Source organism: Hippocampus comes, unplaced genomic scaffold (assembly GCF_001891065.2).
Source record: "Hippocampus comes isolate QL1 unplaced genomic scaffold, H_comes_QL1_v1.1 scaffold147, whole genome shotgun sequence".
NCBI lineage: Eukaryota > Metazoa > Chordata > Actinopteri > Syngnathiformes > Syngnathidae > Hippocampus > Hippocampus comes.
The window spans coordinates 3,600,389-3,627,494 of record NW_017805009.1 but is presented as its reverse complement, the minus strand read 5'-3'; the positions used below and the strand labels follow the sequence as shown (position 1 = coordinate 3,627,494).

Sequence of the window (27,106 nt, the reverse complement as noted above, 5' to 3'; positions counted from 1 at the left end):
ACGAGTATGGGACAGACCCAGGACAAATTAGAAGGCGGAGAACAGACCCTTGTTGAGGAATTGGAGGACGCACACTCCGACTGTGGAGATTCAGACAGTCAATCAGATGATGTCATGAAGACAGGAAGTGCCTGTGAAGAGGAGGCTGGCAGCTCAGAGGGAAAAAAATATTCAGTGGAGCCAGACACGGAAGATTTGGATGAAAGTCACAATCAGGACTTAATAACACTTTCCAGTGAGAGGCACATCAATTTGTGGGTGAGGCAGTTTACTCCAAGCGAGGTGAAACAGGAAGGAGTGCCAGGAAGTGGTCCAGGAAGAGAAGAAGGAAGAAGGGCCACTCCGTTGGGTTCAGCAGGCCAAAACCGAAAAGGTAGAATAACAACCGAGGAAAGAGCTTCGACATACAAGGTGTTGACTAAAAATAAGATTGGAGAGAAGCGTGCTGAGAAGCAGTTTGAAGTCTCCACAAAGATCAAAATGGAAGACCATTGTGAGGGCAACCAAAACAAATGCGACTTGTATGGCCATATCGCGCCCTCTTGGGATTCAGACTCTCTAATCCTACAAATGGAAGCAAACAAAGCTCATCAAGACACTGATCTATCGAATTCACCTGCAGACACCGAACCCGGTTTTATTTTGGAGAAGCTGCTGAAGAGAAACCGAATTGAGACGTGTCCATCTCTGGAAGAAATACAGGAGGTGGAAACTGATGAATTGGACATGGAGCTGGATATGACCACGCCTGTTGCTGCAGCAACCGAATTCACCACTGAGGAAAGGAACACACCGGCATACAGCACCCGGAGCATATTATCATCATCTACAATCAAAGCAACACAGGGCGACTTTGAAGTGGAAGATACTGCTGACCGTTTGACCAAAAAATCCAATTTTTGCACAAGTGATATGGTGAAGAAATCCACAAAGGCTCCAGACAACAAGGCAATCATTCCAAATAAAGGTGCTTTAAACCCGTTACAAACTGCTTTACATGAAAGAAGGTCTTGTGAGGGCAAGTCTGTGACCACTAAGGAGGCCGCGCCATCCTTTCAGCCTGCTCCACTGATAGAAAATGATGACCATACAGCAAACTCAGAACATATGCCCCAAGAAAGTGATGACCAAATGACAAACTCTGAACATCTTCCCCCGAGAACAAATGAAGATGCCAGCTCAATTTCGATCCCATCCAAGACAAGAGAAAGTTACCCGAGGCAGAATGTTCCCACGACAAACAAAGAAACTGAAACACCAGAGCAGCCTGACAAAAAATTCGTCAGGGAAAGTGATGCTGGAGTTTTAATGAGAGAAAACCCCGCCGACACTGGCAGGTCGAGGCCTGTCTCTGATCTCATAAAAGAAAACATACAGCTCCATGAGAAGCGTCTCCACCAGGATTGGTCCAAGCCCGCTGAAGTCAAATGCGACGAGCATAGTCAGTCTGTGAAGGTAGCACAGATGAAGGCCACCTTTGACTCACCTCACAAATCCCCAGAAAAACGAATCGAGAGGAAGCCTTCTGTCAGAAAAGGTAAGGCCTTTGCAAACTGTGGGACCACAAAGTCTCAGTAATAACGTGGATGGGACATGAGAGCATAACAGCATATATTACAGTAATGAATGAGATGCTTGAGGGGGAGCTGCTTTATGCAATTTACCATCTGCTTTTTTAAAAGAGTTTTAGCAGACATTTTTACCTCAAACACACACACACACACACACACACACACACACACACACACACACACACACACACACACACACACACACACACTGGTCAAATTGAAAAGCAGTATCTGAAACAAGATGACAAACATGGCTTTAATAAAGTAAATAAGCAGACATTGAAACTTTGTAAAAAAACATGAAAAAAACTAAATACCATTAATTTCAGTATGTAAGTGCTTAAACTAAAATGCCTGGATTTTTTTCTGTAAAAAGGGGTGCTTGACTGGCTCACAGGGGGACTGAGAAAATAATTCCTAAATATATTTTAGAATATCAAATACAATCCTGGAGGGTTTAACGGGGGCTAAACCGGTTTCTGACGGACTCCAGCACACTGGTGGAGCGCCATTCTGCTACTTAATCCTTGCAGGTTTAATAACTGTTAATTGTTCTTGTGGGCCCTCTAGTGGTCACGGGTGTCTAAGCAGATGCTTCCTTCTCTTCTGCCTTGGGCTTTGCAAGCAAGGCAGGAATGAAAAGCGTACAACTGCTCCTAAAAAAAAAAAAAAAAAAAAAAACGCATCCATACAGCAGCCAGCCAGCGGCAATCGGCGTCGGACTTACTCGTCTCTGGGATGTGGGAAACCAGGGCCTGGGGCTCCTGGGGACCCTCGGTATCACAGAGAGCCGCCTCCTTCAGCCCATTCTCATGGGCAGCGGGGGCCCCCACCTGCCCAGACTCTGGGCCAGGGCCAAGGGCGAGGGATGGTGTCCCAACACCCTCACCTGTCTCCTGGGGCCCCTCAGCCTAGAAACACACAACAGGGTGGGGCAATTAAATGGAGATGGCACAACCTGGCTCCAAATCAAATATCGCTGCAGTTGAAAAAAAAAAAAAAAAAAAAAAAAAAATCGCCTTATCACAGAACTGACGCTGATTGTTTCATAAAGGTGTCAATCAAGTCCGCTGTACTAATCAGCCACCGCCAAACCGGGCCGGGGGGCGGGTGTATCTCCTGAGCAGGGAAAGCGCTCAGACAGGAAAGCAACTTGGATCAGTCTCGAGTGGATTCGTTGGACTTGCGTCGTTTTATATCACTCTCTTTTTCTCGGGAATATTTTCAAATTTCCTCACAGAAGGTAAGTCATGTATTGTTGTTGTGTTTTTGAAATGGTTTCTGTTTGGTTACCCCGACTCTCAAAAAGTACACGCCTTATATCGATTGTACAATGAGTGGTTTTAAGCTAACCTTAGCCGGCGACGGCACTTAACCCATCTGCCAGTGGGAAGGAAATTGTTGTTCATTGGCGATATACAGGTTGCGGTTCGCTTGGATGTGTGATCGACGTTAATTGCGGAAGTAGGACCCGCAGCGGGGGGAAGTGAGTGGGGTGGCGAACCTTTGTGTGGCAGTAAAAACTTAGATCTGCGATGAAGCAACGGAGGCGGAGGTGCAGCAGGCAGAGAAGCCGCGCCCTGGCCCCTGGCACCATGCACCCACTAGTTTGCACCTTCACAGACGACAGGAGTTCCCCGGACATATTACAAGCTACTGGTCTTATTTTATCATAATGCCTAGTTAGCAGTAGCCACGACAAGTTGACAGCAATGTCGTGAATCTCTGCCACACATGGTTGTCTGGGAAATTCCACGACAAGTTGACAGCAATGTCGTGAATCTCTGCATTGTCTGGGAAATGATCATCACTCAAGTCACATTCAATGAAATGAATGTTTCATTAAAGCTTCAGCGTTTACATTTTACGAGGATTCTTTAAATCTGAGAGAACATCAGTCGTCCTTAAGATAACTGACAGTCTGGATAGTCCGCTTTAAATTATTTTCACACCTCAAGAATTTTTTCAATGCAACTGTTCCCAACCTTTACTGAGCCAGGGCATTTTACCACTTGACAGAAACCGGAAATGAATCTTACTGCACTTGACCTGACAAAAATGTCACAGTAAATGGAAATACTGTACAGGTTCATTATGTACCTTCTACGTCTGGCGAAATATCATGTAATTGTCATAGATAGTTGAACAAAGAGGTTATTTGTATAGATAAAATAATTTATGTGAAATCTGTTCATTTCCCGTGGCACACTGGTTCGGAAACACTGAAGTACTTTAAATTGGGCAATGACTTGCTTCTGCCATGAGTCAGTTTCACTCAAATTGTGGTATTGCTCTGTTGGCATTGCCCTTTTTGGATGTCTCAACTTTTATTGCCCCCTCATCAACATTGTTTTCACAACATCCTAATTAATCCTCATTTAAAAGCTTTTGAACTGCAGAGAGCTCAGATTTCTTCTGCATGCCCGAGAGAATAGCTAATAAAGACAGTGGCTGTAAAAGTGCAAGAGGAGAGCATGATTTGTGGATTTTGACCCCCACTTAAAAATGCTACTCTAGCGTTGGTGTGGTGTTGTGAGTTCCAGGAGTTTCTTTGCTGAGTCCAACTTGAGGATGAATGCTGCTGACTCAGTTACTGTCCCAAAGGCTTGATGGTCGACAGCTGTGTTTAGACTCGTGAGCCATTCCAGATGCACCGACTTGGAGTAGTTGTGCTGCAGTGCAAGGTCTTTGAAAGTGCGTTGATTGCCTTCCCATGGTCTGGCTATGGAAGTGGGTCAGGAAGCAAGAGTTCAACAAGAAATGCCAGGGACGTCTGTGTTGGTTGGATAGTAAACAAGGCATTCTATATGTGGTTGTTGTTGTTTTTTTGTTTTTGTCCAAAGTAGTAGTATTTGTTATTTGTATTCAACCACCTTATTCATTAATTTTCATTGACTGTTAGATTTAATTTTGCAATGTTTGTAATGTAGAATGACTACCATATTTTCATACATTGCACTACATAAAAAGGCATAGTGTCAGTTACGGGTGCTATTTCTGTATTTAACATATCCACAAGACGCATTGTATCATAGGACACAGGCATGGTAAAATGTATGCTAGTTAAAAAAAATGTGCTAGCATGCAGGCTCGCTAGCGTATGTTTTTAAAAAGGCAGGTGGAGCAAAACTGAGTTTGGTTGTACTTTATTGAAGTATTTAACAATGTCACGTTATTTTTTTTGATCAATACTCATCCTCAAATCCATCAAAGTCCTCATTTTTTGTATCCCAAATGCACAACTGGGCAAGTTTTTAATAAAACATGCCAGGTTCCCTCACGTCATTGTTAGAGTTAGTCTCGTTGCTGTGCGGCTTCTCAGAAATGATGGCGGCTTTTGCAAAAGCTCGGACAACAGTGCAAGCAGGCTCAATCCATTCACAAATTGTGGCGTAAATCGCCCGACGTGGCCTCCCAGTCTTAGTAAAGCTGTGTTCGCCATCGCTCCCATGGCGCGCGCAACTCCACTTTGGTCGTTTCTGTCCATTACTGTGGCAACCAAGAGCAATAGTAAAAGCTGACTTCTCGCGCCCTGTTGTGCATATTGCGACCGTGCTGATCCCCGTCTTCTCTACAGTGTGGTTCAGCTGGATGTCGAAAGTGAGCGACACCTCGTCCATGTGGGTGATGTGGTTGGGCTGGTTTGTGGATGGTCGGCAATCTTTTTGTTGTCATTCAGAATGCAGAGTATGCTTGTCCCTCATTACTTGCCATAGCCCAAACGGGCATGTAGGAATGTGAGGATTGGTTGACCGGTACAATAAAGGATTAAAATATTCAAGAGTGTCTTTATTTAATCTAACACATAACACAGCGCTTTTTCCTGCAGTAGGAGAGGAAGATGGACAGCTTTTCCTTTAGCTTGGCACCCAGTGACAGTAACCAGACCAACATTACTGTTTTTCGAGCTGCTCTTTTTATCAGTACAGTTTTGTTTATCAGACCAATAAATATGTCATTTTTTCCCTACTATCAGTATGATAATTATCGGTCAAAAAGTTACTCTGCATCCCTTTGTCCGGTTTTCAGTCAAAACGGCTCTCTGAGGAAAACTACGATATGGCCCACGACAAAAATGAGTTTGAAACTCTTGCGCTAAATCAAATATGTCTTAGTACTCATGGCTGTTCTGCATGCTTTGTGTATATAACCTTTACCTCTTTATCACAGTTCAATTGCATTAGATACTTTTTTTCTCTGTGTCACTCTGCACAGAGTTGAACGTTGAGCCCATTTTGGAATCGTCTGCAAATCTCATTTCCTCTACAAAATATGAAAGTATACAATTGCATTACTTGATACAATGTTGTGTGTGTGTGTGATGCATTTATGCTCCATGGATACTTGGATGGAGCAGATGTGTGAGTAGACCGCTTGGTAGGTGAAAGAAAAACAGCACCCTATCTCAGTGGTCCACAAAGCTCTGGAATGTAGCAAAGAATCTGATCACAATGGTGGTCTGAGGCCTTGGATACAGGAAGGGGATTTAGGTGGCGTCCCATGCAGTCTTCATGACAAAAGACGTGGGTGTGAAAGTTATCATAACGACTGTAATGCCTCTCTCATTCCAGTATCTAAACATTGTATGAAAACAGAAAAAGCCTCTTTATGCACTTGCCATGTTTTTGTTGGTAATTGAGTTTTTGTGGTACAGACACACCATAATTACTTGTCTGCATGGTCTGCTGGACTAAAGTAAGAGATAAGTTGGAAGAACACTAACCAATACTCTAGCGAAATTGCCAAAACAACAAAGACCCCCCACAAACCCCCCCCCCCCAAAAAAAGAAAAAAATACATTAAAATAAATTTGATATATGTCAATCTATTTGCAATTTTGCATATTCATTTACTGGAAGAAGAAGAAAATGTCTTTGTCATGTACACACACACACTCATTTTTTAAATTGGATCTGATGGCATTGTCAGGCCACCAGGAGCCAATTTTTGGTGGCTCTATCAGAAGCTGTACAGGCCCCCATTTATAAGTGGTGCAAAACGTAAAGTTTTAGTGATTATATCATATTAAGCGTCTTTACATTATACAATGACTTTCACGACTGACAGTTTACTAACATACTGAAATCAAGGCATTACAATTGCACAAGTCAATATTAATGCATCAAACTTAGCACTGACATTTCAAAAATGCTCACCATATATACAAGACTCAAAATTACTAATCGTATCACAGTTGGTGAGCCAAAATTTGCATTTTGCGCCAGGAACTGCAGCGCTACTGAATGCACTTTTTATTTGATACAGTTCCGTTTCATGTCACTTCAAAATAAAATGAGAAAAGTGAAGCAGTTTACTGGATTACCGAGAAGGCTGCTAAAATAACGTCATGGTGTTCTCGTCTTGGTCCTTTCCTCAGGCTCTGGGGTCCTCTTTCTGTCTCCCCACATCAGGGTCAACTAACTGCTGGTTCACGAGGCAGTAGGGCACGCTCTTTACTTTGGTAAAGGCCAGCCAGGCTGTAATTCTCAGTAGGCTGTCACTGGGAAGCATAACACACCTCCAAGGTGTGTCTGTCTATGATATACGTCACGGGCTGTTAAACTGGTGCTTACTAATGCTGGCATCAACACTCCTTTGCTGACATTTTCCTGAATGTCACATTTGTGTGTAATGAAGGAGACCTATTTAATTGTCCTGGACAATTTCAAACAGGGCTCCCTGTGTAGAGTTGTCACGTTCTCCCCGTGCCTGTGTGGGTTTTCTCCGGGTACTCCGGTTTCCTCCCACATTCCAAAAACTTGCATGGCAGGCTGATTGAACACTCAAAATTGTCCGTAGGTGTGATTGCGAGCGCGGATGGTTATTCGTCTCTGTGTGCCCTGCGATTGGCTGGCAATCGATTCAGGGTGTCCCCCGCCTACTGCCCGGAGACGGCTGGGATAGGCTCCAGCATGCCACGCGACCCTTGTGAGGATAAAGTGGATCAGAAAATGGATGGATGCATTCATTTCAGTTTCCAGATGTTTTATTAACATGTCTCCGGCTTTAGTTCCAAATATCCCAGATCAAGAATTATTGTACACTTAGAAGACGCTGTTGTTGTGCTTAAATTTGCAGATGTTTATCATGCAAATGAGTGACAGTTGACTGTGCCTCATATACTGCTGGGCCCAATGGTGAGACTGGCTATCATTACCTTTTCAGGTAGGGAGGGAGTGAGGGCATGCAAACGAGGGAAGTGCTCACTCTGTATCTGGATACTTCATATAAAATGTTATAATGATAGACCAGGGGTTCCAACCATTTATGAACAATGATCTACTCCGTAAGCAGCCAACTGCCCACAATTGTGCACGTATACACACTTGCACATGCACGCATACGTACGCACACATGCGTGCTATGATGAACAACAGCCATAAGGGACCCTTCTGTGAACGAAAAAGAAAAGTAAACTAGATACAACACAAAACTGAGTTGGTAAAAGGAAATCACTGCCTACCTTAGTGGGAGACCTGACACAGGGAGGCAGGGATGCGTGTTAGGTGCAGAAACATCACTATGGTAGCGTGCGTGTACCATTTTAAAATGCTACTCCTGGCGCTCCCGATTCAATTTCTTTAACAATGCCATCAGTGCATTGCAGAGCAAACAAACTTTAAATGAGGAAAAAATAAAAAGCTCTGATTCCTAGCTGCAAATGCTGACTGCTGGCCGTTAACATCTTCCTTATATAAAATACAATTTTTATTTCCCCCGACACTCCCCCGCGCTCGATTATCGGGGCCGATATTTGGCATTTTGGCAATTGTCAACCCCCAACATCTGATAAATGAAATACTGGGTTATTTTTGTCCTGGCTGCAGTACGGTTTCCAGCTGTGACTCGTGTCCAGCACTGACCCGTTCACATCAGTGATCTGACTGATTGCGTGTGCAGTGGGAAACAGCAGTGAAAGCTGCATGTTCTCTGCTTCTCAAGACTCACACTTGCGTGGAGCGGCAAAAAGTTTGACGGTCCAGTGAGCAGATGAAGTTAAGGCTACAGACTTTACCGAAAAATCCCAGTCTTCCAAAACTCACAACAACTTGTGACATTACTGTGAACCCATTAACGTTGTATGAACACAAGCGGCAGCTCTCCTCGCAGCAGTAATTTGCCTTGCTTTGAGGCTAAAGCTAACTGCTCCCCTTTGTCACATTGCAGAGATAATTTGCTATGTCACCCACATGGCTCCGGAGGAAAGTTTTAACCACTTGAAAAAAGGTTGCTGATCATATTGATTGGGAAATAGTGATGAAAGAAAGAAGTGTGCGTGTGTGTGTAAACCACATGATAAGATGGTGCAGAAATTGACGGCAAGTGAAAGTCCGGTCGTAGAAACATTTAGAGCTATAAATGTCACTTTTCTGCTGCCACAGAAAGCCAGTATGGTCGAGACGGCAGCTGCACATGGGACACACAAGAAGGACGGAACACCCATAAAAAGCAATTGAGAAAAGAGAGCCATGTTGATGGATGTTCAGTTCTTTGGCCACCAGCTGCATTGAGAATGAGCTTTTTTTTTGAAAGGTCAACTTTTCAGTTCCATTGAATTTTTGAAAATTTTTTACTGTTGTTGGAAATGTTTCATTTTTTTGTTTGCATTTATCTTCCTAAGTCATGCTGCTGAGCCTGGTTGCGCCTGGCCCATTTTGTTTGAAAAGTGTGCACATCGCAAAAGCCCTTTGAGAAACAAGTCTGAAAAATGAATTTGTGAATTTGTTGAGCCAAGTGGCTCAGAAATTTTGGGGAAAATCTGGAAAAATGTGACAATAAAATGGCCACAAGTTCAGTTTTGTGTAATTATAACATCTCTTTTTCAACTGAATACACTCAAGTCACTTTTGTTGACATGTCCTGTCCTGAACGCTCGCTTTCATGAAGCTTTTTCAGTTTCCAGATGTTTTATTAACATGTCTCCGGCTTTAGTTCCAAATATCCCAGATCAAGAATTATTGTACACTTAGAAGACGCTGTTGTTGTGCTTAAATTTGCAGATGTTTATCATGCAAATGAGTGACAGTTGACTGTGCCTCATATACTGCTGGGCCCAATGGTGAGACTGGCTATCATTACCTTTTCAGGTAGGGAGGGAGTGAGGGCATGCAAACGAGGGAAGTGCTCACTCTGTATCTGGATACTTCATATAAAATGTTATAATGATAGACCAGGGGTTCCAACCATTTATGAACAATGATCTACTCCGTAAGCAGCCAACTGCCCACAATTGTGCACGTATACACACTTGCACATGCACGCATACGTACGCACACATGCGTGCTATGATGAACAACAGCCATAAGGGACCCTTCTGTGAACGAAAAAGAAAAGTAAACTAGATACAACACAAAACTGAGTTGGTAAAAGGAAATCACTGCCTACCTTAGTGGGAGACCTGACACAGGGAGGCAGGGATGCGTGTTAGGTGCAGAAACATCACTATGGTAGCGTGCGTGTACCATTTTAAAATGCTACTCCTGGCGCTCCCGATTCAATTTCTTTAACAATGCCATCAGTGCATTGCAGAGCAAACAAACTTTAAATGAGGAAAAAATAAAAAGCTCTGATTCCTAGCTGCAAATGCTGACTGCTGGCCGTTAACATCTTCCTTATATAAAATACAATTTTTATTTCCCCCGACACTCCCCCGCGCTCGATTATCGGGGCCGATATTTGGCATTTTGGCAATTGTCAACCCCCAACATCTGATAAATGAAATACTGGGTTATTTTTGTCCTGGCTGCAGTACGGTTTCCAGCTGTGACTCGTGTCCAGCACTGACCCGTTCACATCAGTGATCTGACTGATTGCGTGTGCAGTGGGAAACAGCAGTGAAAGCTGCATGTTCTCTGCTTCTCAAGACTCACACTTGCGTGGAGCGGCAAAAAGTTTGACGGTCCAGTGAGCAGATGAAGTTAAGGCTACAGACTTTACCGAAAAATCCCAGTCTTCCAAAACTCACAACAACTTGTGACATTACTGTGAACCCATTAACGTTGTATGAACACAAGCGGCAGCTCTCCTCGCAGCAGTAATTTGCCTTGCTTTGAGGCTAAAGCTAACTGCTCCCCTTTGTCACATTGCAGAGATAATTTGCTATGTCACCCACATGGCTCCGGAGGAAAGTTTTAACCACTTGAAAAAAGGTTGCTGATCATATTGATTGGGAAATAGTGATGAAAGAAAGAAGTGTGCGTGTGTGTGTAAACCACATGATAAGATGGTGCAGAAATTGACGGCAAGTGAAAGTCCGGTCGTAGAAACATTTAGAGCTATAAATGTCACTTTTCTGCTGCCACAGAAAGCCAGTATGGTCGAGACGGCAGCTGCACATGGGACACACAAGAAGGACGGAACACCCATAAAAAGCAATTGAGAAAAGAGAGCCATGTTGATGGATGTTCAGTTCTTTGGCCACCAGCTGCATTGAGAATGAGCTTTTTTTTTGAAAGGTCAACTTTTCAGTTCCATTGAATTTTTGAAAATTTTTTACTGTTGTTGGAAATGTTTCATTTTTTTGTTTGCATTTATCTTCCTAAGTCATGCTGCTGAGCCTGGTTGCGCCTGGCCCATTTTGTTTGAAAAGTGTGCACATCGCAAAAGCCCTTTGAGAAACAAGTCTGAAAAATGAATTTGTGAATTTGTTGAGCCAAGTGGCTCAGAAATTTTGGGGAAAATCTGGAAAAATGTGACAATAAAATGGCCACAAGTTCAGTTTTGTGTAATTATAACATCTCTTTTTCAACTGAATACACTCAAGTCACTTTTGTTGACATGTCCTGTCCTGAACGCTCGCTTTCATGAAGCTTTCTATTGTTAGACCTGAAAAATGATGATCACATCTAATCAACATAATTTTTTGTTTTTGCCTGCATATAATGATCTTTCACCTGCACTCAAATCGCTCATCGCCAAACCACCATGAAGTCTTTCTTGAACAAGTCGGAACTCTTTTCTTCCCTCGCCGACCTTAAGCTCGGCGGGTTTTACATGCGGCTGAGTCTTATTTTTTTTTCATAATTTTTTGTTCAAATTTCAAAGCAGATCTTATTGAAAGATTTGGGCTGTTAGGATACTCCCATATCACTGCAGGAAGAGCTTCCTGACTGTGTTGCGATCCCTGTCCTACAGAGCCATATGTGCTTGTCCCACCCCTACTGGCTCTCATTCAGTCGCTCAGTGTGGAAAAGCCATCTTAGAAAACAAGTGTCCTATCTTGCTGGACTGACTGACATGTGCAAAAGAATAAATCAACTTTTGGCTCGTAATGGTGTCTGTGAGAACAGACCTGGTTTGGTTTTAGTCAAGCTGTGCTTTGTAAAACGCCTCTGGTGAGATTGAGTAGTCACATTGGTAGCATCTAAATGAGCTTGTTTTATAACCACAAAGAAGCTTTTTAAACTGGTCATAAACTAATCCACGAGTGTCGCATTTTGGTTTGGAATGCTTTTTTGTTCGCCATACAAACGTTTTTAAGTAACACTCCCCATATTGTAGTCTTGTGTGCATTTTAAATTTACAACGCTGTCTTGTCTCTCGCAGATATGAAAGGAGTTGTACGGAAGAGCAAATTCCGTCACGTCTTCGGCCAGGCGGCGAAAAATGATCAGTGCTACGATGATATCCGGGTGTCAAGGGTCACATGGGATAGCTCGTTCTGTGCGGTCAACCCGAAGTTTGTCGCCATAATTATTGAAGCCAGCGGTGGTGGAGCTTTCCTGGTTCTCCCTCTAAATAAGGTAAGATGAATACACACTAAATATGCTCCATGAAGAGTGTGGTGACTGTGAGCATGCAATTATCTAACCCCTGTGGAAATGTCAAGTTTTTGTGATGTGAAAAAATGAGACCAGGATCATTTTTTCATCAAAACATTGTTAACCTTTGTCATCACCAATAACCCGTGCAAGTAGGGCTGTGCGGTTTAAAGCACTGATAACTTTACAGTTTAACCCCAGTGAGTCCCAGGGACTCGCTGATCAGAAAAGTATGAGTCCCATTAATGCATTTAGAGAGTCCCAAATTTCGAATTCTGAAATGGTCTACTTATTTAATTGCATATGATAATAACACAAACAACAACAATATACATTGATAATAGGTTTATTTCTTATAAACAAATGCTGCAAAAATGTAAATAATTCCGGCATACAAGATTTGCTGAGAAATAGGTTATTTCATCCCATGGTTCAGTCTTTGAGTTCATAAATTCTCATGTCTTTACACTGCTTCCAATGATGCAAGGCTTTCTCAAAGTCAATTTATCATCGCAAAAAAATAACCAACTTTAGCTGCTTCCTCTGTGATATCTCCTTAATAAACTTTTGCAACACTTGTTCGCAACACTTGTTTTAACGTTACACAACTTGGCAATCGTCTGCTTTCTGCGATGTGAAGGCCGATCTCGCCAATCTCATCCCGCGAGAACGGAAATCTCGTCACGCGAGATTACTTAACGCGAGATCAAAACAACAATGGTGGCGTTTATCAAACTACGATCGTTGCTGGAAAAAAAGATGTACTGTAGTTTTTTTTTTTGTTTTGACTGAGAAATTTCCTTGCACATTATTTGGAACTGTGCGTCCCGCGGGAAAATTACACGTCTAGGACGCAGGACGCAGAGATAACGACATGGCTGATATAGTATTCAATATAATGTATGAATTCGTGCAGAATGCACTTGGCAAAATGCAATGTTTGTGCAAATTGATAACAGAACCTTCAAGGGTATAAATATTTGCTCTGAGTCTTTTGTTTTTCCATAAACTGATGCTTTTTCCTTGTATGACTGACTAGGGTGAGGTTGCTGCAGAAGGCCACTGTGACTCAGCATAGCCATGCATCTCGTTTCCTTCTTTTTGAACACGCCATTCCTTTCCCTCGTGCTTTCAATCTCATCCTTTGTTTCACTTATCTGAACGTCGGCTAATTTATTCCCTAATTTCCATATGAAGGAAGCTGTGGGAGGGAAGGCAGCTAAGCAAGTGAAACATTCCTGATTATCCCATTCACGTTTTGGCGTGGTATCCACCTCATTCCTGAGGACTGTGATGTTGAAACAATTTTGGGCGAGACTTTCCTGTAAATCACCGGAAGTAGCCGTAAGACATTTATTACAACGGCTTTCATTTCCGGGAGCGGTTTCTTTGAAGGTTTTTTTTTTGTTTTTGCTTTTCTAAACGATCATAGCCCCCGATAGCATGTAAAAATGTATTGCACAGCTTGGGAACTTGAACAAATTTTAGTCTGTGGCTAAAAGAGCAATGTTTTGAACATGGCCCCCAGGGGGAGGAGAGAATTTTCCAGCGCCTACATGAGGATGAGGAGCACAGAAGATTAGGATGAAAATCTTGATTTGAAAAGACAACCTAAATGTTGTACGTGCGTCAGAAGAACATTGGGTGTGATTTTGTGTGTATGGGGGACACGATACTTTAGATTATTAGTCAGGCAACAACATTTTTCTGAACAGTTCATATGTGAGTGTGTTTGGACTGTTGCTAGGCACTATTAACTTAAAAATGCACAAACATAAATTGTTCAAAGATTCAACATTTTAATCTTCGTAGACAATAATGTTTTTGCTGTTATCATGTAGCGGGTTTTCCTTCGTTTTTAGGCGCACATACTAGGCAATGTGGTTTACTGTGCAGTGGAAAGTTCATAGGGTTGATTTTAAGGGTAAGGATTTGGCTGGGTCACTTGAAGGTAAATTTAAGACTGTGTCCAACCTCTGTACAAAATGCAACCACCTTTATTTCTGTGTAGGTACTGATACCCCTCAGAGCTTTTGAGATTGCTCCTTGCCTCACTATCTGAATGACAGACTTAAAAAAACGCAACACTTTTTTTGTCTTCCTCATACCCCTTTAAGATATGACAACTAGCGTTGCCACATTGTTTAAATTTGTAACTGTCATACGAAGTGGACTTCGGCAAAGAGCTTCCATATAAACAAAACACCAATTCTGGTTCATACCGAAAGTTGTGCCCATAATCCACATAAGGCTCATCGGCCCTTAGAATATGGTGGATGTGGCGCTGGGATGTCGATACGATACTTGTTTAATATAGTTTTTGAATCAAAGGAACAGCTTGTTCTCCCTGACCATGCTGAGGACATCTGCGTCTTGAGTCCCACGCAAGCTGTCAGAACGGCATTTAGCTCTTATAAATTAAAGCATAGCATGTATGGCCTAGTGCTTATTGTTCAATACATATATCTGTGTTTAATATACATGTATGAAGTAGTTCGAGTGGATGAGAAGTTGGATGGAGCCAAATGAAGGGCCAATTTGGAAGAAAACCTGTTGGTGTGTCTGCAAAAGACTTGAGGCAGGCATGGAACTACCTTCCAACAAGAAATCTGCAATGGAATGGTTCACAACTAAACGTACCCAGGTGTTCAAATGACCAACTCAGGTTTCATACAGACCTGAATGCAATTGAAAATCTATAGAAAGATCTGAAAACTACTATTTCCAAACGCTTTCTATCTAATTTAATTAAGATAGAGCTTTTTTACACGGATGAATGGGCAAGAATTTCACTCTCTACATGTGCAAAACCAATAGACACCCCAAAAGACTTGAAGTTGTCCTCACAAAAAAAGTGGTTCTACAAAGCATTAACCTCAGGGATGAATAATTTTGCATGTCCTACCTTCAGCTTTTAAATTTTTTTAAAAGACTGCATAAATTTCGTTCCACTTTGATTGTGTCCCACTTCATGTTGATTCTTCCCATTTTTAGATCTTGATTTGAAACCTGAAATGTGGCAAAAGGTCATAGGGTGGGCTAATGCTCTTGCAAGGCAGTGTGTCTGTTGATATGTTTATGTATATACTCATATCTGTACATAAACAGGTAATGTCCCTTCTCATGTGTTGATCAGCTGATGTTGGTGTATGTTGATTTGTTGCTCAGTTGGTTGTGTCTGCATTTGCCTCTGCTGGGCGCAGTCCTGCTGACTGCAGAATTTACCATATATGGTCAAATCTGCTCCCTACCCTGACAGCCTTCCAAGAGCGTTTCCTCTCTGCCTGCTATTGGCTGCTCCATGCAGTGCCAGTCCATGCGAATGTCGAGCGGCTGAGATGAGAGAACGCGGCTGTAGTCAGATGTCCCCATCCACCGGCATATGTTATAATCTATAAGATTGTTTCACGACTCGATTATATTTCAGAATGTGGCGCTTATACTATAATTATGTTCCAGACCGTTTTCTGCAGTGAAATCGTGGAGAATTATTCTATCTCCCAATGAGGCAACAGGGCAGGCATTCTCAAATGTTTTCATGAGTTGTGTGTGTGTGTGGGGGGGGAGTATACATCTTATTTTATAGTGGACTGTAGATATCTCTGTTTTTCCATCACCATATGGTGCTCTTGTTGCGATATTCACCGCCCCTCATTTAGCGCTGTAAGCCTTTCTAGTTCTGATTGTGATTTGTCTTCTGCTTCCACCTTGTTTGTGTCCAGCACACGGATAGAGAGACTTGTAAAAGGGGAATTTTCCATTACACTGTATTGGACAGCATCTGCATTGAAGAGACGTGTGAATCATACCTTGGGCTACAAGGGGAGGAAGTGTGCAGGCCTCTTGTGTCAATGAAAAGAATGCCCTGTCCTGCCGGATGGAATGCTGTTCCTCAAATGTGGTTTGTTTTTCGCTGGTGTGCTGCTTTGTGACATGTGCATACATGCGCGAGTGTGAGTGAATCACCTTTATTTTCTGCTTTCGTACTGGTTGCTGTGCAACTGGTTGTTCCGTAGGCTTCGGATCCTTTTGTTACACTGGTAATAAAAGTTATGTAATTGTATGCCGTATTTAGCTCCTTGATGTGGGTGCTTTCACACTATTGAACTTTTGACACAAGTGCATTCACTTTCATGTCGTTTTGTTTGTTTTTGTATTTATTTTATTGCTGGCATTCGGAACATTTGTCGCTGATGCGCTCTGGAGACCAGAGTTGAAATTTGCAACTATTTAACAACCGTTAATGAACTTGTCAGAATAGAGACTGCTCCCAGACAGACGGGCCGATCTTGCGCTCAACTTTGTGAACACAGCAAAAAAAAAAGGACCTTTGACCAAGAGAAGTAAAACTTTTCATCAAGATTGGAGACAGATTTGATTTTCACAGACAATATGCCGAAGTCATATGGTTTTAAATCTGAGCTTCGGACCCCTGTGTGGAGTTTGCATGGTTCTCCCCATGCTTGCACGTGTTTTCTCCAGTTTCCTACCACATTCTAGAAATTCGTGGTTGATTAATCGAAGACTTGAAATTTCCTTTAAGTGGAAATACGCATCGGCCAGTATCCTATTATGTTGGTATCGAGTAACATGAACAAACACGTTGCCCTGCACTTTCCTTAACAACTCAAAAATAAAACGGCTCATACCATTAATAGAAATTTTGAGCAGTCTTGAAACGAACACATTCTGTCAAACCAATAACCGGCCCATGCCTCGGCGCAGGAAGTTGGAGGTGGAAGCAAAGCTATTAGGTTGATGGCTTGGGAATACGGCCAAAGCGTGGGAGCATTTCGGACTGAAATGCAAGGCGAGTACCATGTCGTGTAGTCCTTACACAGACCTCACTTTTCTGTGACCTCACTTTATTGTGGAAGATACCCAATAACGCCACATAGGACCTGTAAGAAGATAAAATTAACCAGAGAGCTAGGTCTCAGTTAATGATGTCTACTGTCAAATTTGTGGGTTGTTTATTCCCAAAGTGAAAAGTCCGGTATATACCCGCACCTACAGTTATATCACAAGAGTGCTTATTAGTTTTGTTCAGTATGGGTACCTGGCACTGTCTGACACAAGGCCACTCTAGTACTGTACTTGTACTCTTAAGTTATGGTTTGACGGGTTTTGGTCAACTCAGATGAAGGAAATACTCTCATGAGGTGTCTTCAACACTTCCACAACTTTTTGGAGGACAAAGAATATTTGTTTTATTCCTTGTCAGCTTGGCTGAAAACAAAGAACCAAAAAAAAAAAAAACACAGCCATGAACCTCCTGTATTGTCACGTGATAAAATGCTCACTATGCAAGGTGAAGTTGCACCAGGGCTGTTGATGCCTCATTTAATGAATGCCTCATGTTTTTGATCCAACAAATGCTCCCTTTAAAGTACAGATGCACAGAGATCTGTTTGAAAAGAGAGTAAGAGTAAAAAGTCGTAAGAACAATACATGCTGAAGTAAACTACAGATACTCTGGAAAGCGCTTCGTTACAGCTGCAGCCGTTGTGAACGCGCTATATAGAGATGCATTGCACTGCATTTAAACTGAAATGTACATTTGTGTTTTTAAGTTGCCTTACTGAAAATGTTCGAGCTAGAAGTCAATCGTTCAAGCATTTGGGAAGCTAGCCTATCTTTAATTTGATGAACATATAAAACACATTGATGACAGTTCAAACTCTTAATATAGGGTCGGTGGGCATATTTTTCAGGGGGAAAAAAACTTGGATCATACTCCCAATTTTCCCTACTTTTGGCATCTTAACATTACAACTTGAGGGTGAAAGTGAGCCCATGTGACGGCTGTAGCTGACGAAGGATGAACAGCTTTGTGCAAACTGTGCAAGAGTGTTTTGAGAACTGGAATGAGACCCTCTTCCAGGTGTCCTCAGTCCGGTTGATCTGGTGTGCGCAAATTAGTTTGCTATGTACACACCTGTCCAAAGCAAAAGCGGATATTAATTTTTCATTAGAAGGTGCTAGTGGGAAAGCACTCCTAGTGGTTATTTTGCGTTGAACTGCTAACATGTAAAAAAAAAAAAAAAATGGTGATCTTATTCATACAGAGAGTTTTCCTGGAGAATTACGAAATTCTTTAGCTGGCAAGAGGGCAGATCAACGGGTTTTCTCTACACGCCGTGGAATTCCTTATTGTTTGGGGGATAAATAACACCATTAACACCTCAAAGTCTGTTATATTTGACACCCAAGCCGCCCCTCTGCTCTCATTTGTCATACACATACCTGGTTGGCTGAGTGGGCAATTAAAAAAAAAAGTCTGTGTCGAGCCGAATTGTCGGCCAGATTTGTGTGTGTGATTGTTTTGGGTCTTGATTGTGAGTAGGCCAGTCACAATAACACATTTTTTTGGGCGATATCATCATTGATTTTTATTTATTTTTTAATTAATGCCACTGATATAACTACATTTGACCATAATTTAGGGACATCCTTCACGAGCAATCGACCTTCCAATTCCCAAGAGTATTGATCATTGGCATGGAAATGTAGATAATTGACACAATATAAATAAAAGAGATTGTGCCTCTGTTTACAAAAAAAAATAATAATAACTTCAATATTAATACATAATACACACAACCACACAGTAGTGGCAGAATGTGTTCTGGTTGGACAAGGCTGGAATGGTTCATCACTTCAGTTAAGAGTTGGAGAATGCGTCACAGCCCAACTGTGTGTCAGTCAGGTGACAGTATGGTTACATAGCTAATGGTCATGCATTTCCAGCCATTTTGGGACTGTATGAAATAAAAGACGCTCGTCAGTACTCCAGCAGTTAATTTAGCTGCTCCCATGCACTTATCTGGAAATTACCCAGAGGAGAAATGTGTTGCAAATGTGGATGCCCTAATCAGTTGCACAGGACATTAAACAGACTTGACCCTCCCTCGTACAAAGTCCACATGCAATTGGCCTTGAGTAAATAGAAGAGTTGTTCACATAGTTTTCAAAACACTAGTGGCAGCACAATACTCCTAACTTGGACTGTACTCTCCCTTTTTGCCCTCAATGATTTTTTGCTCATTCATCCCAAGTCAGCTGTTTGATCAGAACTTCCAGAGGCTGAGCAAAGGAAGTGAATACATTTAAAGAAAAAGAAAGGCCTTTCACATGCCTACATTTGGTCTGTAGAGACGAGTGCCCATCACCGCTCCATTTGCTCACAGACTTAACCGTTAACACTGTAACGTCATGGCTCGTGTTGTACATTTGTTCTATTTCATGAATTAAGTGTGAAAACTTTATGCATAGGTCATGCATCAGTGCAGTGTTTATTTTGCAATGAGCTGTTATTTTGCATTCAGAGTGGCCTTTTTGTGTTGTTGTTTCGTAGGAAAGCATTGTTTGGATGTTTAAGGTATCGCAAATGCGAAAAAAATATCAATGTGCAAGTTCTGCTTGAATGCATCCTTTCACAAAAAGCTCTTTTCCCTGAATTCTTCTTGGAAACGAGAATTTTCAAGAATATTACCAATGTTCAACTGCTGTTTACTAAATGGTAAAAGGTTAGAATTCTATTTTTTTATTTCCTGATGGAAGAAGAGGGTTAAAGCTTACTTTTGGTCAGTTTCATGCTTTGTATAGCTTAAGAACAACATTTTCTGGAGGCCTTCAAAAATTGGTCAAAATGGTCAAAAATGATTGGCACGCCCGTGCTCTCTCAATTTAAGAACAACAGCTGACATTGAATGAGTTAATGTGTACAGGTTGTTGAAATGAGAAGAACATGTCAATGACAAGTACGTACTGTACTTTTGGAGCCAACCTGCACAGACTTGTCTCATTTGTTTCATAGGTGCAACTTCAGAGTCCTTAAGCACATCAAAATTAGATTTCTGCTATTTAATAAATTATTGCCAGCATTAACTGTGTGTGCGTGTGCGTGCGTAGTGCGTGCGTGCATGCGTGCGTTTTCGTGGATGGAAACGTCTGATTCCAAACGTATTTTCTACGAGTTTAATAGGTCTGTGTAACAAAGATGTAAAAAAAAAATGATCATAATACATTTTTTGTAAGCATCTTGCAAGACGCTGCGTCGCTCTGAAGGCTGCGGCAAGTGAGCAATTGTTTTATATGAAACCTTTTTTTTTTTCCCAAAATAGATACAAGTAGTCTGAACAGGGTGTCTACGACACTCAAAATAATAATAATCTCAAAAGAGCAGAGTTCTCCTTTCTTGGGTTATTCAACAAGAGCAGCATTTTCACATTTATGGAAACTAGTAAAAAATGGTGTGACCACAATGTTTTTCTTTTTCTTCATTATTTTCACTATGAGATGTTTATGTAAAAGGGTTTGGGATTTTATTTGAACAAGACAGATGTGGAGATGTAAGGACTGCAGGCCTTGACTGTGTCATGTCGTGACTAATAACTTTCCCTAAGTACTGTCTTCATCGGTGCTTTAGATCTAATCTTGGTTTGTGCCTGTGCAGCTCCAGTTTGAAAGCCTTCAAATCCTATTTGGCACAACGAGAGGAGATAGATGCGTTGTAAGATTTTTGGGGCGGCCGAGGTCAGGTCATGGAATCGTCTTCCAAGTTGCCGGTGTGATCACCGGCTCCCCTTCTCTGTTTGTCAAAGTGTGCCCCAAAACAAGACACTGAAGCGCGAGTTGCCCCAATGAACAGGACACAGTTGTATGTCTGGCATGTCATCACAGCTGATGTTGAATGCCTAAGTAAGAGGGAGGAGACATTGTAAACAATTTGAATATCATTCGACATTACTTTTGTTTTTGTTTTGGTATTGTCTTGCAATGTACAATTGGTCATAAAGATTGTCATGCTGTAATTTTTCTTATTTGTGTTTTTTGTCAACTACTTTTTACTCCATGACTGCAGGATCGTTTGATCTACCCTTGTTTGCAAACGTATTGAGGATTCTACTCTAGTTTTCCTATTTCAAGACGTGATCAATTAGTGGGACTGACTTAATCGCCGCTTGTCTTTACAGACGGGACGCATCGACAAAGCCTGCCCGACAGTGTGCGGGCACACCAGTCCAGTGTTGGACATTGACTGGTGCCCCCACAATGATCAGGTCATCGCCAGCAGCTCTGAGGACTGCTCAGTGATGGTAAGATCGGCTGCACATTCACACCTCGCGTTCTTCTTAACTGTGTACAAACAGCAGCACACGTGTTTTGCCAACAGTTGATAAGAATTTCCCTGCTTTATTGCGAAAGATGAGCCTGTTGTAACCCATGCATGGGTGTGGGCCTCACCCTTTGGATTAGATTAGACCCAAAATAATAGTGGGGAGATTAGTGAGCGCTCTTTTTTTTCATCTGAGGTCTTTAACTTTTTTTTTTTAATGAAGCTAGTTGTGCTTTCCTCTATATTTCCTTATTTGGCCTTTACACTACAAATAAAAAGGGTACTGTTGAAGTCCAGCTTTATTCTCCCAAGGTACAAATTTTTAAGATTCACAATTGAAGGTGAAAATAAGAACGGTTTATAGTAAGAAACAGGTGCACAATTGGTACCTTTTTGTTTGCTTTTAAGGGTACAAACATGCTCGACCTGTGTCAGACTTTCGAAAGAGCCCACTGTTAGATGAAATACAGGTTCAAGAGATAAACCAGGAGAGCAATTATATAGATTAGGAAAGGGGAAATTCACAAAGTACATTTGAGAGCGCTGTAAACCTCACCTACTTCTCTCTATGGTGGCAGGGTCACTATCAGCTTGATTTTCTTCTGTAATTGAGATGAACATGTTCAAGTGCTTGCTAATTGACTGTTTGGCTCTTCCTGGTCAACCGGATCTATGCTTCAGTTATTAGCCAGTGTACAGTAGGATAGTGTCCAGCAAACCATTGTTTCTAGAAAATAAGGGCATCAGCCCTTCAATACTACACGTTGATTGCTGCTGCCCCCTTGAGGTGTTTTTTTAGAATGCATACACCAGCGTTCTTTTTTATACATGAGCAATTTTAGACTCCAGTCAGGGTGGGTGTCACTATCAAATATTTTAGAATTGATTATTTCATGGATTTGGAAGAAACATTTATTGCCACACGTTTCTTCCATTTATTAGTTCTTTGTTGTTTATTTGTGGTCGTTTATTTGGTATTGTGTAGTGATGAAACATAACCAAACAACGTTTAAAGAATATCAGGTGAATAGGGAGTGATTTTGTACTCTCCAACTTTTTTTGTAACCTGAGAGCTACTTCTTGGGTATTGATTAGTGGGAAGAGTTACTAGTTTGTTTTACACTTCTGAGGGTACGTCAGGTTGTGGTTCAACTACCTGCCATTATTTGGTTATTCATACCACATCTGCAAATAACCATTCTATTCATAATAGATTACAATGACTTTGCTTTTTCGATAGTTTGCCTATGATGAAGTAACTCGTTTGTCAGAAAATTTGACAAAAATGTTCATTGTTTTCCAAAGTAACTGATGTGTGCAAATGTCTTCTTATGAATAAACCCAAACATAAAGCAATCTGCTTTCATGGAATACGTACTACAGAAAAAAGATGAGAACCTGAAAGAGATGATTAATCACTCATCTAAAGGAATTGTAAATTAATTTTATGATTGATGAATTTTCAATTCAGCGATGAATTGTGACACCTCTGGATTGTTTACTTTCTAGTCTGAAATTAGCCTTGCTGACGCTGCTCTTCGTTGGAATTTGTGATCTTTCACAGGTGTGGCAAATTCCTGAGAACGGCCTCGTGGCTCCCATGTCCGAGCCCGCCGTGGAACTGAAAGGTCATTCCAAGCGAGTCGGCGTAATCACATGGCACCCCACAGCTCGCAATGTTCTTCTGAGTGCAGGTGGGAGACAAGTCTCTGGCTGCTCAAATAATTTGCCTAACATAACTTGCTATACTACTTCATATACCGTTCTGACACTTTGGTCTTTGAGCCAGTAATATATTGTCTAGGAAAAGTATGCCTCAAAATAATATTTCGAGGGACAACAATGAGACCATTACTTACATTCCTGCTCAATTACTTCTTTACTTGCTGTGTCAGGTTGTGACAACGTGATCATCATCTGGAACGTGGGCACAGGCGAGGCCATGATCACTTTGGATGACATGCATCCCGATATGATTTACAATGTTTGCTGGAATCGCAATGGCAGTCTCATCTGCACTGCCTGCAAGGACAAGTCTGTCCGTGTTATTGACCCCCGCAAGGAGGAAATTGTTGCTGTAAGAGAAAAACGAAAGGGTGGTGGGAGCCAATTTTTTTTTTTTTTTTTTTTAAGAACAACATTTTGTATGAAATATGAACTTTTCTTCCAGGAGAAAGAAAAGGCACATGACGGCGGTCGTCCCATGAGGGCTATTTTTCTGAAGGATGGCAAAATCCTCACCACTGGTTTCAATCGTAGGAGTGAGAGACTAATCGCCCTGTGGGACACGGTATGATGTTTGATTTGCACTGCTGGTACATTTGCTCACTCTGCACTGTTTATTATACTGTCATCAGACTTTAGGCTCACCTCACTCTTTGTGCTAAAGCACAGGTGTCAAACTCAAGTCCTGGGGGCCAGATCTGGCCCGCCGCATCATTTTATGTGGCCCGCGAAAGCAAATCAAACATGTCAACTTCCATGACGTGTGCTAAAATCTCTACCAAAATGTAAAATTCTCATCTGTAATAAATAAGAGACACATTGTAAGCATGTTCTTGTAGCCAAAAACCTCATTACAGAAACTTAAACAATAGTTGAGTAAACCGTTATTATTGACTTTATAAAATTTGGTTTCAGTCATAACGGCCCTCCAAGGGAAACGGTAACTAAAATGACAAAAATGAGTTTGACACCCCTGTGCTCAAGTGAAGACGCACCATTACAAACTTGTAATAATTTAAAATTTGCAAATTTCCCCAGTGTCTGACAAATAAAGGTTTTCTTATCTTCTTATCTTAATATCAAATTTAAGCATTGGCATTATAACATTTTATGAGACTTGTAAAGTAAATCGGCAAATTTGCTTTTTAGGCAATTTAACCAGTCAACCATTATGCATTGCCGCTATTCCCAGCCTTTCATAAAAGAGCCTCTATTGTATGCTTATGCATTATTTCCAGAAAAACTTTGAGGAGCCCATGACTATGCATTGCATGGATGCCAGCAACGGGGTGCTCTTGCCCTTCTATGACCCAGACACCAACATGGTTTACGTTTGTGGAAAGGTATGTTCGGATTTATCAAACCTATCGTCTTAGAAATTTAGAACTCCCATTTTTTTGGTCTGTTTCTTTTTTGACAGGGTGACAGCAGCATCCGCTACTTTGAAGTGACAGATGAAGATCCATATGTTCACTTCCTTAGCAACTTTGTCTCCAAGGAGTCTCAGAGGGGCATGGGCTACATGCCAAAGAGGGGCCTCGATGTCAACAAGTGTGAAATTGCAAGGTAAGGCCTTATAAACAGTGCAATTCATACCCTCACCACTAGAGAGCAGAAGATGGTCATTAAACAGTCAAACATTTTTTTTCCTTTCATTTATATTTAACTTTAGGTAATAGTTAACTTTGTTTATTACCACCAGGTTCTATAAACTGCATGAAAGGAAATGTGAGCCTATCGTGATGACTGTACCAAGAAAGGTGAGTGCGTGGTCACCCTTCCTAAGCACTTGTTGGCGCTCAGCCAAACTAACCACCGCACTGACTTTATCTCTGCCCTCGGCTGTCAGTCTGACCTGTTTCAGGATGACTTGTACCCTGACACGGCTGGGCCTGACTCGGCCCTGGAGGCCGAGGATTGGTTTGAGGGGAGGAATGGTGACCCCATCCTAATCTCTCTCAAAAATGGCTACGTTCCAACCAAGTCCCGTGATTTCACGGTTGTCAAAAGGAACATTTTAGATGCCAAGGTGCCCAAGAGCACAGAGAACTCTTCCTCGGCCCAGAATGCATCGTTTGTGAGTATTGCTGCATTACAGTTGCATGCACTATGATTTGCACAAGGCGTACGGTACCTCGTTTCCAGTCATTTATTTAATTTGGCAGGGCATCACACTGGAAGCATACTCAAGTTAGTAGTTGTGCTCTGCATTGCAATCGTAGCTCTGGCCTTGTGGTGTTGAGTTTTGTGTACTCTACGCCACGGTCCAAAAACACTGGCATCTACGTGACTTGAGTGGTTAAGGGCGTCATGATCAGCCTTTTGTTGATCTGTCAACGGTGTACCCTCCCCGTTTCTCAGCTCTACCCTGAACAGGATGAATACATGTATGGCTGTTGAATCCGGACTGCATGAGCGGTTGTTTGCAAGATATACTGCGGATAGAAAATGCCCCCTTTTTTGTGAAAAAAAGACACCAGGATAAATCATTTCCTCCAAAGTGAATCTCTCACGCCTACTCTGTGTTTCATGCTCACAAATTTCACCAAATATTTTAAAACTTCTTGTGAGTAGTATATTTCTTGATCTTGATCTCAATTTACAAATGAGGGTGTCTGCCGCTGGCTCTGAACCACAACAGTCACCTACCTAGGAACCTTCCCATAAGCCTGTCTGTAGTGTGCTCTGAAATCACAACCCACTTGGCTTGAGAGCCACTTTCTGGCAAGACATGACTCATCAACTTTGCCACATTTTGAAATGCTTGGATTGATCAGAAGAAATCGTCCCTTGCAGATAAATTGTGTCTTAAGATGGTGCGAAGTTTTTCTTTTTCTATTATCTGCAATGTAATTGACCAATCCTCACCATATAGTGATTAGTCCCAAGCTTTACACACAATCACACGTGTTAATGTTGGCTTGTCTTGGACACTTTATGATCATGTGGTTTCTTTGACAAAAAAAATTGTTGATGTTATTGTACCCACAGCAGTCGGATGCCAAGCTGGAAGAGATTTTGAAAGAAATCAAATCCCTCAAGGACCTGGTCGGCAGTCAGGAGAAGCGACTTGTCACACTTGAAGAACAAATGTCCAAACTTGCTATTTAGGGACTCTTTGCCCGACCTGCTACAATCCACCACGTTCCACTGGCTGGGAGGACGACACGACCAGTCACAGCCTAACTCCATGACAGTGTTTCGTCTGGGGCCTGTCTTCGCGGCGATCCCCAGCAACATTCCAGATGAACTTTTCCTAGCCAGACCCAAACCCTCTGCATAACACAGTTGGAATAAGGACATGTGGCAACTTTTGCAGGAACTATTCCTCCTTTTTTTTCCCCCTTACAAAGAACTGTTCCTCTTTCATTCTGCGGCTTTTTTTTTAACTTGTATAACACGTCTTACACTATCATTTCCCTTTTTTTTGACAAAAGGGTGAAATAATTTCCAATAAAAACATTCCCAATTTTTTCCTTTTAAATGTTTTGTTGCCATACGACAAAATCGGAATGGCGATAAATTGAACTATTTCTTTGCATAATGCTCACTTGGATGACTTTGTTGATGATTGAGGCTGCACAAATCAACATTTACCTATCTTGTTCTTTTGTCCTATTTTTCTTAATGTCACATGCATTCCTGTATGCTTTGTGCGGTAAATGAAAATGTGCTCCTGTTATTTTAATGTGCAGCCCCTAAAAATAACGCATTCATCAATCACTAGAAATCTCCTTGGCTTCTGGGAGAGGTTCAGGCACATTCCACACACGATAGTCGGGTGTAATAAGATCATCGGTTGCCTTTGAGCATCGCCAACAATCATGAAAAGAGAACGTGACATTACATAATTGGTGATCAAATTGAAGATTGCCACAGAAAATGGCTCAAGATAGATTTTTTTTTTTTTTTTTAATGTAGATTGTGTG

The 27,106-nt window shown here is 41.7% G+C and overlaps 1 protein-coding gene across 2 annotated transcripts; it reads left to right on the top strand.

Annotated features, from left to right (window-relative positions):
* Positions 1-27,077, top strand: coro1ca (coronin, actin binding protein, 1Ca). 2 transcript variants are annotated; one of them, XM_019861700.1, is made up of 11 exons: positions 1-1,537; positions 12,117-12,313; positions 21,310-21,432; positions 23,017-23,146; positions 23,348-23,529; positions 23,623-23,742; positions 24,416-24,520; positions 24,598-24,743; positions 24,880-24,937; positions 25,027-25,254; positions 26,169-27,077. In XM_019861700.1, exons 1-11 carry the CDS (start codon positions 7-9, stop codon positions 26,286-26,288), a joined length of 2,940 nt encoding a protein of 979 aa, XP_019717259.1. In that variant the 5' UTR covers positions 1-6; the 3' UTR covers positions 26,289-27,077. The 2 variants fall into 2 exon arrangements, with proteins under 2 accessions (XP_019717259.1, XP_019717265.1); XM_019861706.1 differs by lacking the exon at positions 1-1,537 and adding an exon at positions 2,680-2,814 and having other exon boundaries at positions 26,169-26,288.
* Positions 27,078-27,106: the final 29 nt, after the last annotated feature.

What these genes read in the sequence shown, in the direction of transcription:
- coro1ca (XM_019861700.1), top strand. Translation starts at nt 7, where the DNA reads ATGGGACAGACCCAGGACAAATTAGAAGGCGGAGAACAGACCCTTGTT. An exon ending in AACAAGTGTGAAATTGCAAG is followed by an intron (nt 24,744 to 24,879) that starts GTAAGGCCTTAT and finishes TATTACCACCAG; the next exon opens with GTTCTATAAACTGCATGAAA. An exon ending in TGATGACTGTACCAAGAAAG is followed by an intron (nt 24,938 to 25,026) that starts GTGAGTGCGTGG and finishes CTCGGCTGTCAG; the next exon opens with TCTGACCTGTTTCAGGATGA.